At 28.8% G+C, this 18613-nt stretch overlaps 4 protein-coding genes and 1 pseudogene across 6 annotated transcripts in view; all 5 read right to left on the reverse strand.

Moving 5' to 3' along the window:
- Positions 1-932: 932 nt before the first annotated feature.
- On the reverse strand, positions 933-2518 carry LOC108748374 (dihydroorotate dehydrogenase (quinone)). 3 transcript variants are annotated; one of them, XM_018486507.1, is made up of 3 exons: positions 2443-2518; positions 1854-2310; positions 933-1778 (listed from the first exon to the last, which is right to left on the reverse strand). In XM_018486507.1, exons 2-3 carry the CDS (start codon positions 2203-2205, stop codon positions 955-957), a joined length of 1176 nt encoding a protein of 391 aa, XP_018342009.1. In that variant the 5' UTR covers positions 2206-2310; positions 2443-2518; the 3' UTR covers positions 933-954. The 3 variants fall into 3 exon arrangements, with proteins under 3 accessions (XP_018342009.1, XP_018342011.1, XP_018342010.1); XM_018486509.1 differs by having other exon boundaries at positions 1854-2248; positions 2443-2458; XM_018486508.1 differs by lacking the exon at positions 2443-2518 and adding an exon at positions 2358-2422 and having other exon boundaries at positions 1854-2248.
- A 2003-nt stretch (positions 2519-4521) lies between these two features.
- On the reverse strand, positions 4522-6526 carry LOC108748375 (odorant receptor 82a-like). Its single transcript, XM_018486510.1, has 4 exons — positions 6395-6526; positions 5718-6192; positions 5106-5336; positions 4522-4862 (listed from the first exon to the last, which is right to left on the reverse strand). Exons 1-4 carry the CDS (start codon positions 6524-6526, stop codon positions 4522-4524), a joined length of 1179 nt encoding a protein of 392 aa, XP_018342012.1.
- A 1793-nt stretch (positions 6527-8319) lies between these two features.
- LOC108748216 lies at positions 8320-11132 on the reverse strand (annotated as a pseudogene).
- A 1275-nt stretch (positions 11133-12407) lies between these two features.
- LOC108748376 (odorant receptor 82a-like) lies at positions 12408-16518 on the reverse strand. Its single transcript, XM_018486511.1, has 4 exons — positions 16387-16518; positions 15735-16206; positions 15082-15312; positions 12408-12748 (listed from the first exon to the last, which is right to left on the reverse strand). Exons 1-4 carry the CDS (start codon positions 16516-16518, stop codon positions 12408-12410), a joined length of 1176 nt encoding a protein of 391 aa, XP_018342013.1.
- Positions 16519-17761: 1243 nt separating this feature from the next.
- LOC108748217 overlaps positions 17762-18613 on the reverse strand; it is a 34673-nt gene continuing 33821 nt past the window's right edge. The window contains exon 19 of the mRNA XM_018486250.1: positions 17762-18102. Within this exon, the coding sequence (XP_018341752.1) occupies positions 17762-18102 (341 nt within the window). The remainder of the gene's footprint in view (positions 18103-18613) is intronic.

Consider the following 18613-nt stretch of genomic DNA (forward strand, 5'->3'; position numbering starts at 1 on the left):
CATTAAACCATAAAAATTATTAAAATTAGTTTTTACGCACTTGTATGAGTCACATGTGCTTTTTTCCTATATATAATCGCGCTGATCAAAAATTCTTACAACTATTATTTGTTATATATACATATTGACATACTGCATACATTTAAATATACAATTATAAATAATTATGACGATTATTTTTTATATATATAAAAAAAACAAGATACAAATTACCATATTATTAAACTGATTACACACATACACACACACGCGCGCGCGCGCGCGCACATACACAAGAATGAATCAGAGTAGTTGAACCAGTTTTTTATCCTATGAGAAAATTATTGACCTCACATCTAATTGTGAGAATTGCTTTGAACACTGATTGAAAACAGGCTGGTTTGATATCGAGTTGTGAAAATTGTTACAAGATATTGAAAATGCGCCTTTTTCTTAATGCGCCCAGACCAGCATCTGATCTATATTGCTATAAGTCGATAATTAGATATGAGATCGATAATTTTCTCATAGTGTAAAAAACTGGTTCAACTACTCTGATTCATATACACACATGCACACACACACACACACACACGCGCGCGCGCGCACACGCACACGCACACACATATACTGTATTAAATATTATTATCGACTTATAACACAAAAAAATTAAAATATGTAAAAATATTTCCTGCAAATACATATCACAAAATATTATATAATTCTAGAAATTTTATATATACATAGTAAGCTGGAAGTGAGCTCGAAATAAGTATACATAAGCAGACAGTACACATGACTGTTGCTTTAATACAAACATAGTGAAAACTCTCATTCAATTATAACAATATAAATAATTTAACAAAATATTATTTACCTCCAACCAATTTTGTATAAATTGCATTGAATGTGTATTATATAATATATTTATGTATATATATATATAAATATATAAACACATTAGAATTAAAACATCTATTTATTCTCAACATCCTTGCCTATTGCATCAGTCACAGAAGAAAAACCATTGGTTTCAAGTATTTCACATAATTCTTTTTTTATTTTGCCAACTACTGGTGGTCCGTGATATATGTACGATGTATAAAGTTGCACCAGCGAAGCACCAGCTCTTATTTTGACATAAACATCAGCTCCAGAGAAAACACCACCTACGCCAATAATTGGGATGCTACCACGCGTTCGTTTGTACATGTCAGATATCATAGCTGTAGAAATATCTGTGAGAGGTGCACCACTGAGGCCTCCACTTTCTTGCTTGTTTGGATTAATCAAGTTTATTCGCGTAATTGTGGTATTGCATAAAACTAAACCATCGACTCTAGACTTCTTATTTAAAACTACATCTGCCACATCTTGTCTCTCAGAATCCGATAAATCTGGAGCCAATTTTAAAAGTAATGGCTGTTTACTACCTACTGATTCTCTTGCTACGTTTACTCTGGTCAGTAATTCTTCCAAATTCTTCTTGTTTTGCAAAGATCTTAAACCTGGAGTATTAGGACTGGAAATATTAATTACAAAATAATCTGCTATATCCATAAATTTTTTTATGCCATCAATGTAATCTTGAATCGCATCTTTTGTGTCCTTGTTGCTACCTAAATTCACCCCAAGAATACCGTCAAAATTTTCATTCTCCTTTAATCTCTTGAGGCGATCCCATATGATATCATGACCATCACTGTTAAATCCATATCGATTTACAACTGCATTATCTTCTGGTAATCTAAAAATTCTAGGTTTTGGATTACCAGATTGAGGTTTAGGTGTCACAGAACCTGCAAGAAAGCAAGATAAAATCGTTATATCTAAAAATATTGAAGTCTAGATCTATACTATTGTATAAATTTTACCTATCTCCACAAAACTAAAACCAATCTTGTGCAATCCTTCTACTGCCTCTCCTTGTTTATCGAATCCCGCAGCCATACCAATTGGATTTTTAAACTGTAAACCTAATACAGTTGTTTGGAGTAAGGTAGGATCATTTATTTTTTGTTTTGGTACAAGGCCATATTTCAGAGTTATCACTGCGAGTTTATGAGCGATTTCCGGATTTATCAGTTGCACCAAAGGTATAGCGACGTCACTATAAAATCTTTCGTTGCCCTGGTAGAGAGAAATGCCACCAAACAGAGCGACTGCACTACTGGTTACGGTCAATAATGATTTCAGCTTTGCCTTGTTGCTTAATCGCTGAGCCATCCCAATTGCGACGTTTATTCAAAATTATATGAATTAATCCGAGCTATCGACACATATGTAAATACAAATTTCAACTTCATTGAACAACCAAGCTCATGTGCTAACCTACAGATTAGGTTAGATTAGGTTAGATTAACTGACATAATATTTACTTATTAGTTATAGATCACAATCGCGCACTAATTTTTACGCATAATTCCATAAACATAATTATAGCTATTTATAACAAATCACTACCGAAATATTCCGGATAAAGATGAAAACAAATGTATCAATACTATCGATGTCGCGAAATGCACAACGCTGATGTCCGTTATAGTTTTCCATGATAGATTGAAATGGAAGCTTGTCACGATGCAAGTATGGTCTATGTACAAGTCGCAAATACACCGTCACCAGACGCAATAATGTTTCTCAACAGCCAATCAAAAGCGTTAATAATAATTAGCAAGATTGATTATAAGTTAACTTTTTTTAAACTAAGTTGATTAGTTAAGGTTAACAGCTTTGAAAATTTAATTTATTTACGGTACAGTTTAATCCATAATGTAAATTAATTGAATTAAAAGTTAAGTTAATAAAGAAAAGTAATTAAAAAGTCCGAAGTTAAATATGATCCAAATGAACAATTAAAGAAAAAAGAAAAAATTTGACGGTTTTATATAATTTTTTATATTTTTCCTTTCTCACAGCATATTATTAAAGAATCTGCATTGGTTATTTTTTTTACAACAATTATACAATATAAAAGATTAGGGTTGTATAAATTATATAAAAAAGTAACAAAGTTACTGATTTCGTTATTTTTTTTTAGTATGAGCATAATGTAGTAGGATAAAGTCGTCTATTGCTAGATAGGCTCCTAATAGAGAGAAATCTGAAGAAGGTCATATGAGGGCCTTTTCCCAGTAACTGCAAAATGCCCCCGTGCATTATTGCTCTCTGGAGAAGTGGATGTAAATTACACAACAATATCCATTGTTTTTCGATGCTTCTGATGAAAATAAATCGCTGAAATCATTGAAATCTCTATTAATTTGATATATTTATTTCAATGATTTCAACAATTTATTTCCATCAGGAACAAAAAAGTGGATATTGTTGTAAATTATATATTTAAATTTACAATGTAATATGCGAGATTTGTTGAATTCTAAGGACTATAAAGTTAAATATATGATACTAATTGTAATAAAACAGTAATTTGTATAATTCCTGTATTCTATATATCTATGATTTTGATGTATATATTTTGTTTCTGATAATGAAATAATAGTGTACGGCGCAAACACGTAGCAAGGCTGTATGCTAAACAAAATATAATTTATTTTATATTAGTACAAAATATTCTGCTTCTTACATTCCAAATTTATTTTGCTTATCATAAAATTATCAAATCCCTGATGAAAATATATAAAAATCGGAGTGTAAATCGGATGTAATGGGAGAGTAACAGAAGCGTAAACAAAACTTTTTGACGGCAAAAATTGGAATAATGAAATGTAAAAGAAGCATTTTCGCTTCTTTTACATTTTGATGTTTTAATTCATATATTACTGCCAGTACTGAAAATCTATAGTCCTCGTTTACCTATATTGTACTAACAATTAGCAGTAATATACGAACGCCGGCCTAAGATAGCACGTTATTTAAATTCAGATAATACTGATGTCAGCGTGTTAAATGAGCATTCTCTTTTGAAAAAATTATTCATCAAATATAATATCGGTCTACCAAGTAATACATCGGTAGAAAGACTTTTTAATACTGGTGGATTCGTTTTGACGAATACCGTCCAACAGATGAACATTTTGAAAAACAATTATTATTAAATAAAATATATATATATATATTATTATATATAATTATTTTTGCATCGGATCATTATATTGATAAAATCTGTTAGCAGAGTATGAGTTAACAAATGAAATTAAGTGTCAACAATATTTAACTTGTATCTACTTGCAAATTGCTAGTATATACTGTTAACATTTTTTACTTGATATAATTATAAAATTATATGCAACTATCACATTTTCATTTGCGAGTCATGCATATATTATAGAGTTTATTAAAATGATATGTTGATAATAAAACGCAATACGTTTACTGGTGCAATAAAGATTGTAATTTTATTTACTTTAATTTAATTATTCAAATCAATCATATGTTAGGGTTAAAATAATTCTTCATTAAGAATAATTTTTATACGTATAAAATGACATATTGTTTATAATATATTGTTTATAATATATTGTTTTTTATTTATATTACGACGATATTATTTTCCGAATTTTTCTTACAATAACTTATGCTTTATGCATCCAACATCACTCGTAGGACAGATAAGTACGAAAGGGAGCTTTTCAATATGGCCATGAAAGTCTCAATGTTAACGACAAAAAATCTGCCAGCTAATAGCTGAACAGGATGCTGCGACCGCATAATAATAAACAAAACGTTTCTCATTAATTTCATTGGCAAGCAGTGCCAATTGCAGCTATAGATTGAATATGCGATATCTCCCATTTGACATTTCAGATAATCACCCACGAAACTATAAAAGAACAACTGTAACAGCAAAGTACTCATTACTGTTATGGTTTTAGTTATCATTACTGCATCATGCGATTTCAATGCCAAGATAAGTTGGAAACCTGAAAAATACATTATAGTTACATAATACAAGTAATTCTCTAACACTGAACAAAAATTATTTATTATTTTTATTATATTATTGGGATACTTATATGATTAAGAAGTATTCTATAGCATCTATAACTATATTTGATAAGATTTTAGCTTCATAAGTTTTTTTAAACAAAAAAGATTAAAAGAAACTTATATTCTAGCAGTATAACACAACTCATATTATGCAAAATAATTGAAGAGATATTTACCGATCAAGCAAATAATAAGACAACTGAACAACATTTGTACGAGCAAAACGAAACTTATTACATTTACCAGAAGTTTCGCATGCTCTATTAAATAATGATGTCTAGATGCCAATTTTGAAAAATCTTCATTTATATCTTTGTTTTTCGTACCGTAGTTGATAAATTCGATTTTTAGAAGTTCAATTTGTCCGCAGACATGGAGAGTGATTGCAAGAAAAAGTGTATCACATCCTTAATAAATAGATGTTTCAATGTTGTGTAGACTCAGGAAATTTATATTAATCTTTTAATAATGATAATAGAATTATATCAATTAGAGCCTAATACAAAAGTAATGTGAAGGAAACAAAATGTTATAGCATTACTACAGTAAGCAATAATATTATATCATTGAAAAGAACATCTATTAAAAATCATATGATAATTCAGTACTTTTAATATTAATAAAAATAAATTTGTGTAAACATTAAATTTAGTTTATATACCAATAGTTAATAAAAATTAGAAGACTTATTGATAAATTTTATTATAAATAAAATGTTTAAAATGTAAATTAATAAATTTTATAATTTATGCAAGTATCTCTTTGATATTAATAATTTATTTTATTACCACAATCACTAGTGCTATTAAGCACCAATAGAATACACTGCACCACAGAGATCAACAAGTATAAACTCGTGGAGAGATTAAAATTCCCTAAAGCCCACGTTAAGGGTACGGGTAATTCTGATGCTTGGTTCTTAATAGATACATTAACTTGGACATCATTATTGCCTGCTAGCATAGGCGCCAGCATGAAAATTGATGAAGCCAAATAAGCAAAAAATATAATACTGTAACAAATCATCCTTCCCATGAAAGCGTGCCGTCGTATGATCGTGCGCTTCTCCTCAGTGTTGATCGCAAAATAATCATTTACAGCAGAAGAAAAATTGCGAACTAGATTATCGGCATATATGCGGAAGGACAACAGTTTTAAAACAGAAAGAACGGCGCAGAACATAACCATAAGACCATCGAGTTTCACATATGCATCGCCGCTACCGAAATTGATTTCGAGGAACAATACAACCATCATCACGGTCTACACAGATAGGAAACACGACAATTGTTTATATATTACTAACAATAAATTTTATCCTTTTTTTCATTTCCACTCTATCCACGATGCACTATAAGCATCTCACTTAGAGCTACTGTCAAACTTGTAAGTCGAATATAAATGAAACAAAGTAAGTGGAACTGTAATTTTATTGCGTTTTATAAGATGAAAATAGAGAACGTACCAAACTGAAGATACACACAATGCAACGGACTAAAGAAAATATGTTATATTTTTGTAAAGGCCAAACACCTAACGGTAGAGTTAAGAGTTTCAAAGGAGTCATAGCGTACGCCAAATCATCATTCAGTGACATTATCGTAGTCAAATACAGTTATATGATTCACAGCTCTCATTGTCAGTAAACGTCGGTCTTTGTCCGTAATACGAATCGATCATTGGGGACATTCCCTTTTACATTTATATTTTATTGAAAACTACCGCAATTTTAACATTTATTAATATACCCTGTTATTTTCCAAAACACAGTTATTTTAAGTTATTGAAGGAAATAAATTTGTATATAGAAGTAGGGAATAGGGCAAAGATCGAATAGAAGAGAGAGTATTTTATTTTTCTTCCGCTGCATTATTTTTAGTTATTGACTGTCACTGATCTTTAATACTTTTTACTTTCTGATACTATCTTTTTATCAAGAATTACATAGGATTAATTACATAGAATTAATAGTGCATTAGTTTCTTATTGGTAGACAATACGAGTATTATAGTATTAACAATTATATTTACCTCGATAACTAAATTTTGTCGAATTAAAAATAAATTTTGCAAAATGTTTACTACAAATTGTCTTGATAGAGAATATTATCAGAAATATAACAGAATGTATTATCATGACAAAAATAAAAATTGGAATAAGTCAAATCTAAAAAGAAAGTGACAGAAGCATAAATTGAAATAGTGAAAAAAGTGTTAATCTTTGGAGAATCGGAGAGTCTCGACAGGTTTGGATCCTTTAGGGACTCGACACTGACGCCACCTTTTTTTGCCACTCAATCATATGATATTAATAAAAAAATTTTAGCCATTAAAATAAAAAAATTAATCAAAAACATGCAGGTCCTCAAAAGGTTAAAAATAAATGCTTTTTTTTTAATCACTGTTCCCAATATATGCTTCCTATAAGTTTTGTTTATGCTTCTGCGTGATTCTCTCCTTATATTCAATTTACGCTATGATCTTTTTTAATACTAAAATAATGGAATATGATGACAAGTTGACTACAGAAATCGGGATTTTTGTAATTATTTAAATTTTATTACATTCTATTTACATTATAATTAAACTTTATAACATTTTATTTATATTATAGTTATATAAATAACTAAGGCCCCCACTCTAACTTTTAACGATAGTGTTGGTATCATTATATTACAGTTGCGCAGCTTTTTTATTATATATAAAACCTGCACAATAATAATGTAACTATTACTTACTTGGCACTGTTACTTACTAAAAGTTGCAGAATAAGGGCCTCAATCTTCATCTTTACAAGCAATCTGTTGTCGAATTATATTGATAAAATTTAAGAAAACACTAATTCAATATGCAGAAAATATTAGAAGATATATATGTTAAATAAAAAATGTTAGGAAATGTGCTATTCTGGAAAATAAAAGTCGAAGCGTAATAAAAGTCAAAAATTAAGCGAAATAGACAGAAGTATAATAAAACGAAAGAATCTGCTGTTGGATTATATTGGTAAAATTTACTCGCAGAAGACGAGATTAATATCAAAACAGGTAATCTACTGCTATATTATATTCGAATTTGTTAGCAAGCTGCTAGTACACTGCTAATATTTTGTTTACTCGATAATTATCAAATTGTATTTAAAGATGGTATTTTTGTAACTGGAAGCACCCACGTCATAACAAAACTTCTTAAAGTGACAGAATGACATATACAACACGTTTATGTTTGTTATTTTTATTACATACTAATGTAATACAAAATTTTATTTATTATAATTTGTTTTAGTTGTAGATTTGTTTTGTGTCATGATGTATTACAATATATAATTTTACAAAATGATATTATCTATGTGTATACAATGTCTTTTTCGAGTTTTTCCTTTAATAGTTATATTTTATGTATTGTATTTACTACTCTCCACCATTACTCGTAAGACAGACAAATACGAAAGTGAACTTTTTAATATGGCCATATAAGTCTTAATATTTACAACAAAAAATCTGCCAGCTAAAAATTGAATTGGCTGCTGTGATCGTGCGATTACAAACAAAACATTCCTCATCAATCTTGTTGGCAAATAGTACCAATTGGAGCTGTAGATCGAGTACGCGACTTCTTCCATTTGGCACTTCAAATAATCGCCCCACGAAACTATAAAAGAACATTTGTAATAGCAGAGCACTCATCACTGTGGTAGTTTTAGTTAACATCAGTACGTCATGTGATTTCAATGCCAAGATAAACTGAAAACCTGAAAAACAAATAATTACACAGTAATTATGCCCAAGTTAACCACTCTCTGGCATTACTACCACAAGAATTTTGCCAGCTTTGTTCGATATTTTTGTTATGTTATTAAATTATCACCAGGTTGGATTAGAAAATATTCTGTGGACATTTGATAAGATTTTAGTTTTTCAACTTTTTCTACAGAAAAATTTACACAATATTCTAGCGGTATAATGTCCGTTTTAAATATAATAGTAGAGGTATTGAATTCAAGACAGATATTTACCGACCAAACTGAAAATAAGACAGCTACTCATGACTTGAACGAGCAAAACAAAACTTATTACATCGGCCAAAAGTTCTACATGTTTTATTAGATAACAATGTCTTAATGCTATTATTGAAAAATCTTCATTTATGTTTTTGTTTTTCGCAATTAATAAATTCGATTTTTAGAAGTTCCAATTGACCACAAATATGGAGAGTAATTCCGAGGAAAAGTGAATCATTGCCTTTAAATATAATACAATGTTGTATTAAATAGAGAGAGTTTATATTAAAAATTCTAATTATAGTAAAAAACTATTAGTTAATATGGGACGACCGCCCATTTGACGCACATTATTGGGTGCACAACAAATGCCCTAAGGGCAATGATTGGTCGCACCAATGATCGCTCATTTGATGCCTATTTAACGTCCATTGGATACCCATTTAGAATCCATTTGATGTCCATTTAGCGTTCATTTGACATCCATTTAGCGTTCATTTGACATCCATTTGGCGTCCAATGGGCATCAAGTAGACATCAAATGGGTCCCAAATGAGTGTCAAATGGACGCTAAATGGACGTCAAATGTCATTAATGCATCTATTAGACGCTTTTAGGCCATCTATTGAACGCTCAATGGGTGTCAAATGGGCACCAAATGAGTGTAATTCTGCACAGCACAGAAAGATTACACAATTATTTTATTGCAAAATTGCAACATTACAAAAACATTGTGAAATGTTGCTGCAGTATTGCTGCAGAAACGATAAAATATCCGCTTTTGAAATGTTGCAACACAATATGGCAACAATATTACAATACAATATTACAATACGTTTAGTGTTTCAAATGTTACTATAAATTATATTAACAATTTTGATACATACAATTTGCAGAAATATCATATGTCTCCAAGTTAAATTTTACAAAATAAATTTTACAAACAAAATAAAAAATTATATGCTTAAAATACATCTCAATTTCTGTTTCTAAAAATAATTTTGATAGGTTCGCTCTTTCAAGAAATCATTTCATTAGAATAAAAAGTCTCAATGGGTGAAAATTCTCATACCGCCATTTATTCTATTTTGTGTAATTTTTTTTTTAATTACGAAAAGTAGAACTTCTCCCAACTAGTAGTGGTGCTGCACATAGCCAAAATATAACACAGTGTTTTTCACATTTTTTAAAATGTTACTATAACAATGCTAAATAATATTACAAAAAAATATTTTTACGTCTTTGAAACATTGTACTGCAATATGTTTTAAAGTAGTTATATTGTTGTAAACTTTTAGATAGTACTGTAAGAAAATAGTTAATAAAATTACTGAAAGTAAAATTGTAAAAATTTAGAACTTTATAAATAAATTCTATAATTATAGATAAACACTTAAAATATTAAATTACTATTGCGTGTAATTCTCTTTGGACATTAAACTTATTATATACCACAATTGCTGGTGGAAGTGAGAATCAATATGATGTATTGTAATGTAGAGATGACGAAATATAAACTGGAAGGAATATGCAAGTCTCCTAAAAATGTTAAGGGCATGGGTAACTTCGATGCTTGAGTTCTGCTGACATCATCAACTTGAATATCCTTATTGCTATCATAGGTGTCAGCATAAAGATTGATGAAGCCAAATAAGCGAAAAATAAAGTACTATAGCAAATTATTCTTCCCATTAATGCGTGCCGCCGCATGATCATACGCTTCTCTTTGGTGTCAATTGTAGAATAATCGTCCACAGCAGAAGAATAATTACGAATCAGATTGTCGGCATACAAGCGGAAGGATAACAGTTTTAATGTAGCAAGAATGATGCAGAATATCACCATAAGAGTGTCAACTTTTACATATGCGTCACCGTTACCCAAATTGATTTCGAGTAACATTGTGATTAACATCACGCTCTACACAGATAGGAAGGATGGATTCCGTATATTAGGAAGCATAATTTTTGTTTTTTGTTTTCACTAAACATTTCATTTAAACTGTCAAATTTGATATAACAAAAATACAAGTCACATTGATATAGGAATATGTAATAGAAAAATTGAGAATATACCAAGCTGGAGCCGCACACGATAGAACGAACTAAAGAAAATGTATTACATTTTTGCAAAGGCCAAACGCCTAATGGTAAAGTTAAGTATTTGTAGAGAGTCACAGCGTATGTCATATCATCATTCCATGACATTATCACAGTTGCGTAGAACTACACATTGTACGATTATCAATAATGTCGGTCCTAGTATCTCCATGTCCATAACGTGAGTCGATCATCGGCACTTCATTCGCTCTTTTACGTTCATATTTTATTGAAATTGCGCAATTTAACATTTCACTAAAGTACACTCATTTTCCAAACGTAGTTATTTTAAAAACTAAACGAAACAATTTTTTATGTAAAAGTAGAGTGGAGCAAAGATCGAATGGAAGGAGACGGTATTTCATTTTTTTCCAGTATTTCAACTGTCATTGATCATGTTACAACATTCTTTATTCCGATACCATATTTTTAGTAAAAAAAATATAGAATTAATATAGAATTTAGTCCATCAACTTTTTACAATTAGACAACAGTGTTATCAATAATTATATCTGTTCGTTGTTTACTCAGATAATCGAATTTATTACAAGTCTATTTTGCAAAATGTCTGCTACAAATTTTCTTAACAGAGAATGCTAATAGAAAATAACAGAATGTATTATTATTGTTATTATAGTAAAAGCAAAAATTGAAGCACAATTTGAATTTAACAAGAGAGTAACAAAAGATAATATATAAATGGAAATAGTTAAAAACACGATAAATTAAGATATAAACGTTTCTTTTTTGCTTTACTTTTTAATTTTAAGATTTTTAATTTTAAGCTTTTTAATTGAAACGATTTCTGAAAGTATACACTCTGACATTTTCTTTTTATATTCAACATACACTTCGATTTTTCTCTAAAATAACAGAATATGATAACAGATTGATTGCAAAAAAATAGCAAAATTTACTATATACGAGTATATTTTGTAACTATTTAAATGATATTTATATAGTTATTAAGTGATTAATTTTTTATTTTTGCAATCTGCTGTCGAATTATATTGGTAAAATAGTGCCAGAATGAATTTAATACAAATGTTGATAATGATAATTTGGATTCTACTCGAATATGTTATTAAATTGCTAGCATATTGTAAATATTTTGTTTATTCAATAGTTATCAAATTGGTTGCAATGATTGTATTTTCGCAACCGCAAGGCACATGCCGTTACAAAATCGTCTTAAAGTGACGTGAGTGATGCACAACATATGATGATATTTATTAATGTAATAAAAAAACTTATATTATTTATTTTAATTTGATTATTTAGTTCTAGTCATATCCTATGTCCTGAAATAATTTTACAGATGATATTATGTACGTATGTACGGTGTTACTTCTTCGAGCTTCTGTCTCTGAAGTTACTCGCGCCCTATGTTTCCATCATCACTCGTAGGATGGATAAATATGAAAGCGAGCTTTTCAATATCGTCATGTAAGTTTTAATATTTACAACAAAAAATCTACCAGCTAGCAATTGAACAGGTTGCTGCGATCGCATAATTACTAACAAAACGTTTCTCATCAATTTAGTTGGCAAGTAATACCAGTTGGAGATGTAAATTGAGTGAGCGACTTGCTCCATTTGACATTTCATATAATCTCCCACAAAACTGTAAAAGAATAACTGTAACAGTAGAGTACTTAACACTGTAATAGTTTTAGTTATCATTACTGCATCATTCGATTTCAATGCCAAGATAAATTGAAAACCTGAAAAACACAATTACACAGCAAGTCAACATTCTCTATTATTAAATTAGGCATTACTACCACAAGAATTTTGCTAGTTTATTCAATAATATTGTTATGTTATTGAAATACTAGTAAATTGAATTAAGAAATATTTTACTGACAACCTAGATAGCACAACTGAAAAGAATTCATTTTCTTGACTTTTTTATGAATTAGCGTAATTTGTTCAAAATAAACTTAAAAAGAATTTCTCTTTGACAATTAACAAAGGATTCCATAAAAGTTCTTCTAAAAGAGTTAAATTGAAGTTAAAGAAATCATTTTTTTGTTCGTAATGGGTTCGAAAAAAATTTATTTTTGGCTTGATCATAATATACTTGTATAAAATTATTTCCATTACAAATCTTGATCTGCCGCCACTAGAATTGTACCGTACTTGAGTGATTGCTACGAGCATAATAGAAATTAGTTTTTCCAATAGCGTTTTATATACATACATACAAAAAATATATATACAAAATATATATTACATATACATATTATATATGCATACATTTGTATACATAATTATACGTGTTCAAATATAAAAGTAAAATTTAATTTAAATAAAAAATTAAATTTGACTTATTCTTATACAGAATTAAGAAATATAAATTAATAAAAATATATGCTGCGACAAAATATATGATAATACAAAGAAACATATAATACATATACTTTTAACTGATTTATATTTTTAAATATTTTCTTTATTAACCCTAATATAATATTCATGGGTTCAACGAACCTTATCCGATTTTTTACATTGCTGTAACTTTTTTATTATATTATATAATTTGAAAACCCGGATTAAGGCTAAAAAAATTTTAACTATTTCATAGATATGATAAGCCTGCAAGGGTATTTTTTTTTCCGTTATCCTCGATATGAGAATGCACAAAAATTTAAAGAGATTATTTGAGACCCACATGTGACTAGCTTGTAAGTTTTCGACGTTCTGGATATCCCTTTATTTTTTATTCAATATACATCTACTGAGCTTCGGATAGTATAAAAATAAGTACACGAAAATGTAGAACTGAAAAGAATTATATTTCAATATAATAAATAGTAGAAATTTTATAATTTCTGTTAGTTTTCGGAGATCGTTTGGCCGGGGTTAGATTTATTGCTTTAGAGCGAGTTGTTGCATCATTCTCTAAACTAAATCCTAATAAAATTAATTGTACATACTATAATAATAATATACATGTACAATCCTTTATCTACTTATATTATGATTCATTTATATAGTTCCAATAATATAATTTTATTTATTAATTGTAAACTTAAAATATGTAGATTCTTCAAAAATGTCGATTTTCGATAGTTCAAATAATTATACTTTTTTGAACGATTCATATTGTACTATTTTTTTTGTTAGTCAACTAAAAGGGTTAACTAAAAAAATTCTACAAGTTTTTGCTTAAACATTAAATTAAAAAATTTAAGAATTTTTTATCTAAAGTAGTCGTTTCTTGTAAATTTTTCCAATGAAATTTCTTTGAAGCATTGTAATTAATTGAAAATAAAATATTATTTAATTTGTTCATATTTATCTGTCTTTGTCTGACTTCAAGATATAAATTTCTCACGTGTTAAGCGAAAAAATACGTGTTTAGTCCAAAGATATAGTGCGACAAAGTTGTAAAGTTTCACAAATCCTGTGTTATAAAAAATCCAGTGTTATAAAGAAGGTAACCAAAAATAATAATATCATACTAGGATTAAAATATTTTTGTTACAAACTATATTTTAATTAATTTTTATTTTGTATTTCGGAGCATTCCAATAATCTCAATCTATTTAATTTTCCAATTTCAATTTCAAAAAGAAAGAGCATAAAATGAATAGCTTTAGAACTCAGAATACTAAAAGTTATTTCAATTTTATTGCGAATTCATTTAGATTAAAAAAAGCGTACCTTTTAAATCCGAAAAAAAGATTCACAATTGGTGACATCAAAGAGAATTCTTTTGAGATACTTAGAAATACTTTTAGAATAGAAATGAGATAGAAAAAGAATTCATTTTGTAAGCCGGGAATAAAAAAAGAATTTGTTTTGAATTTTTTGCTATCTGGGAGTGTATAAGATTTTAACACTTTGTTCTTCTGATTTACAACATTCTAGCGGTGTAATGCTTGTTTTACATAACAACTACAGAGCACATATTATAAAATAGATTTCGGTCGGAATAATTCTGAATTTCTTGCAAAATACAATAGAAATTTAGGCAATAACTCCATCGAAATCTATTCGGAATAATTCTATAATACCTATCCTAAAAAATACTTAATTCTGAGGTATTTACCAATTAAACTAATAATAAGACAACTGAACAGTACTTGTACGAGCAAGACGATACTTATTACATCGGTCAAAAGTTCCGCAAGCTCTATTAAATAACGATGTCTTAGTGTCAATATTGAAAAATATTTATTTATGTTTTTGCTTTTCACGCCATAGTTAGTAAACTCGATTTTTAAAAGTTCCAGTTGACCGCAAACGTGGAGAGTGATTGCGAGAAAAAGTGAATCATTACCTTTATAAATATATTTCAATATTGTATTAAAATATTTTACATTAAAAAAATTTAATTATAATAGAAAGATTATCAATTAAGATCTTCTGAAAAAGTAATGTGTAAAAAAATATAAAAGATATTACGTATAACAATTATAGGAAATACGACATCTATTAAAAATAATATTTATTAAAAAGTATTTGGAAGTTCACTGCATGGGTGTGTATATGTAATATAAATAAAAGTGAAGTTTTAATTAGATATCAAGTTTAGTTTAAATGTCAATAGTAAATAAAATTACTGAAATAAAAGTGTAAACATGAGAAATTTTATTAATAAATTTTATGAAAAATAAAATGTTTAAAATAAATTTGTATTCTATACAAAATAAATTCGTATTTATATACAAATCTCTTTGATATTAACAGTTAGTTTATTACCACAATTGCTGGTACCAGTAAGCAGGAGTATAAAATATTGCACCGTAGAAATTACGAAGAATAAACCCGTAGGAATTCGCAAATCCCCTAAAAATGTTATGGGCACTGGTAATTTTGCTGCTTGATTTTTAATGGATACATTAATGTAGATATCCTCATCGTCTGTCATCATAGGTGCCAGCGTAAAAATTGATGAAGCTAAATAAGCAAAAAATACGATACTGTAGCAAATCATTCTTCCCATAAATGCGTGCTGCCGCATGATTGTGCGCTTCTCCTCGGTGTCAACTGTAGAATAATCGTTCACTGCAGAAGAGTAATTGCGAATCAGATTGTCAGCGTATAAGCGGAACGACAATAGCTTTAGTACACAGAGAACGTTGCAGAACATTAGCATAAGAGCATCAAGTTTTATATATGCATCACTGCTGCCGAAAATGATTTCGAAGAACAACATGATCATCATCACGATCTGCACAGATAGGAAGTATTGTTTATTATATAAAGCTTTATTACGGTTTTTCGTTTCCACTACATTCACGCTGCACCGAACGCTTCACTTGATCTGTCGAACTTGATATATTAAATATATTTGCAAATGACACAGAAATTTTATTACCTAGAATATGTAATATGAAAATTGAAAACGTACCAAACTGAAGCCGCACGTGATAGAACGTACTAAAGAAAATGTATTATATTTTTGCAATGGCCAGACGCCTAATGGCAGAGTTAAGAGTTTGAAGGGAGTCATAGCGTAGGCCACATCGTCATTCCATGACATTATCTTAGTCATGTAGAGCTACACGTTATACGATTCTCAATAATGTCGGTCTTTGTCCGTAATGTGAGTCGATCATCGGCGCGTCGTTTGTTCTTTTACGTTCATATTTTATTGAAGTTGCGCAATTTAACATTTTACTAAAGTACTCCGTTATTTTTTAAAACACAATTATTTTAGAAACTGAACAAAACAGTTTTTTTATATAGAAGTAGAGTGAAGCAAAGATCGAATTGAAGGAGACGGTATTTCATTTTTTTTTCCAATACTTCATCCGTCATTGATCATGTTACTATATCCTTTATTCCGATACCATATTTATATTAGAAACATATAAAATTAATATAGAATTTAGTGCATTAACTTTTTATAATTTGACAACAGTGTTATTGATGTCAACATTTATATCTGCTTGATATTTATTTATATAGCCAAATGTATTGAAAGTCAATTTTGCAAAATGTCTGCTACAAATTTTCTTGACAGAGAATACTAACAAAAAATAACAGAATATGTTATTGCTGTTATTATAATAAAAATAAAAATTAGAATTGAATTTAAAAACAGGATGACAGAAGGTTATAAATGGAAACAGTTGAAAACACAATAAATTAATATATAAACGTTTTTTTTGGTTCGCTCTTTAATTTACGCTTTCTGGAAGTTTACGCTCTGATATTTTCTTTTTACATTCAACATACACTTCGATTTTTCTCTAGAATAACAGAATATGATAACAGATTGATTGCAGAAAACTAGCAATATTTGCTATATATATATTGGTAACTATTTAAGTGACATTTATATAGTCATTAAATGATTAATTTTTCATTTTTGCAATCTACTGTCGAATTATATTGTTATATTATATTATAAAATAGTGGCAGAACACGAATTTAATACAAATATTGATGATGACAATTTGTATTCTATACTCGAATCTGTTACCAAGCTGCTAGCATATTGTACATATTTTATTTATTCAATAGTTATTAAATTGCATGCAATGATTGTATTTTCACAATCGCAAGGCACGTGCTGTTACAAAATCGTCTTAAAGTGACGGGGGTGATGTACAACATGTGACAATATTTACTAATGTAATAAAATAACTTATATTATTTATTTTAATTTGATTATTTAGTTCTAGACATATCGTATGTCTTGAAGTAATTTTACAGATGATATTGTCTACGTATGTACGGTGTCACCTCTTCAAGCTCTTGTCTCTGAAGTTACTCGCGCTCTAAGTTTCCACCATCACTCGTAGGATGGATAAGTATGAAAGCGAGCTTTTCAATATTGTCATGTAAGTTTTAATATTTAGAACAAAAAATCTACCAGCTAGCAATTGAACAGGTTGTTGTGATCGCATGATTACTAACAAAATGTTCCTCATCAATTTAGTTGGCAAGTAATACCAGTTGGAACTGTAAATTGAGTGAGCGATTTGTTCAACTTGACATTTCATATAATCGCCCACAAAACTGTAAAAGAATAACTGTAACAGTAGACCACTCAGCACTGAAATAGTTTTAGTTATCATTACTATATCATGCGATTTTAATGCCAAGATAAATTGAAAACCTGAAAAACATAATTAAACAGCATTGAAGTCAACATTCTTTATTATTAGGCATTACTACCACAAGAATATTGCTAGTTTATTCAATAATTTTGTTATGTTATTAAAATACTAGGAAATTAGATTAGAAAATGTTTTTCTGACAGTCCAAATAGCACAACTGATCTATTTGAACTTGAAAAGAATTCGTTTTCTTGACTTTTTTATGAATTATCGTAATTTATTCGAAATGAACTTAAAAACAATTCCTTTCTGACAATTAACATAGGATAATCCATAAAAGTACTTTTTACAGAGTTATATTCAAGTTAATTTAAAGAAATCCTTTTTCTGTTCGTAATGGGTTCGAAAAAAATTCATTTTTGTCTTGATCATAATATAATTATACAAAATTATTCCCGCTACAAGTCTTGATTTGCCGTCACTAGAATTGTATCGTGCTTGAGTAATTGTTGCGAGCATAATAGAAATTATTTTTTGCATTTTGTATACATATATATAAATATATATATA

Source organism: Trachymyrmex septentrionalis, unplaced genomic scaffold, assembly GCF_001594115.1.
Source record: "Trachymyrmex septentrionalis isolate Tsep2-gDNA-1 unplaced genomic scaffold, Tsep1.0 scaffold22, whole genome shotgun sequence".
NCBI classification, from domain to species: domain Eukaryota; kingdom Metazoa; phylum Arthropoda; class Insecta; order Hymenoptera; family Formicidae; genus Trachymyrmex; species Trachymyrmex septentrionalis.

What these genes read in the sequence shown, in the direction of transcription:
- LOC108748374 (XM_018486507.1), bottom strand. Translation starts at nt 2,205, where the DNA reads ATGGCTCAGCGATTAAGCAACAAGGCAAAGCTGAAATCATTATTGACC. An exon ending in TTTTAGTTTTGTGGAGATAG is followed by an intron (nt 1,779 to 1,853) that starts GTAAAATTTATA and finishes GCTTTCTTGCAG; the next exon opens with GTTCTGTGACACCTAAACCT.
- LOC108748375 (XM_018486510.1), bottom strand. Translation starts at nt 6,526, where the DNA reads ATGTCACTGAATGATGATTTGGCGTACGCTATGACTCCTTTGAAACTC. An exon ending in TTGTGTGTATCTTCAGTTTG is followed by an intron (nt 6,193 to 6,394) that starts GTACGTTCTCTA and finishes CTATCTGTGTAG; the next exon opens with ACCGTGATGATGGTTGTATT. An exon ending in TAATAGCACTAGTGATTGTG is followed by an intron (nt 5,337 to 5,717) that starts GTAATAAAATAA and finishes CTATTTATTAAG; the next exon opens with GATGTGATACACTTTTTCTT.
- LOC108748376 (XM_018486511.1), bottom strand. Translation starts at nt 16,518, where the DNA reads ATGTCATGGAATGACGATGTGGCCTACGCTATGACTCCCTTCAAACTC. An exon ending in TACTGGTACCAGCAATTGTG is followed by an intron (nt 15,313 to 15,734) that starts GTAATAAACTAA and finishes ATATTTATAAAG; the next exon opens with GTAATGATTCACTTTTTCTC. An exon ending in TCTTATTATTAGTTTAATTG is followed by an intron (nt 12,749 to 15,081) that starts GTAAATACCTCA and finishes TGTGTTTTTCAG; the next exon opens with GTTTTCAATTTATCTTGGCA.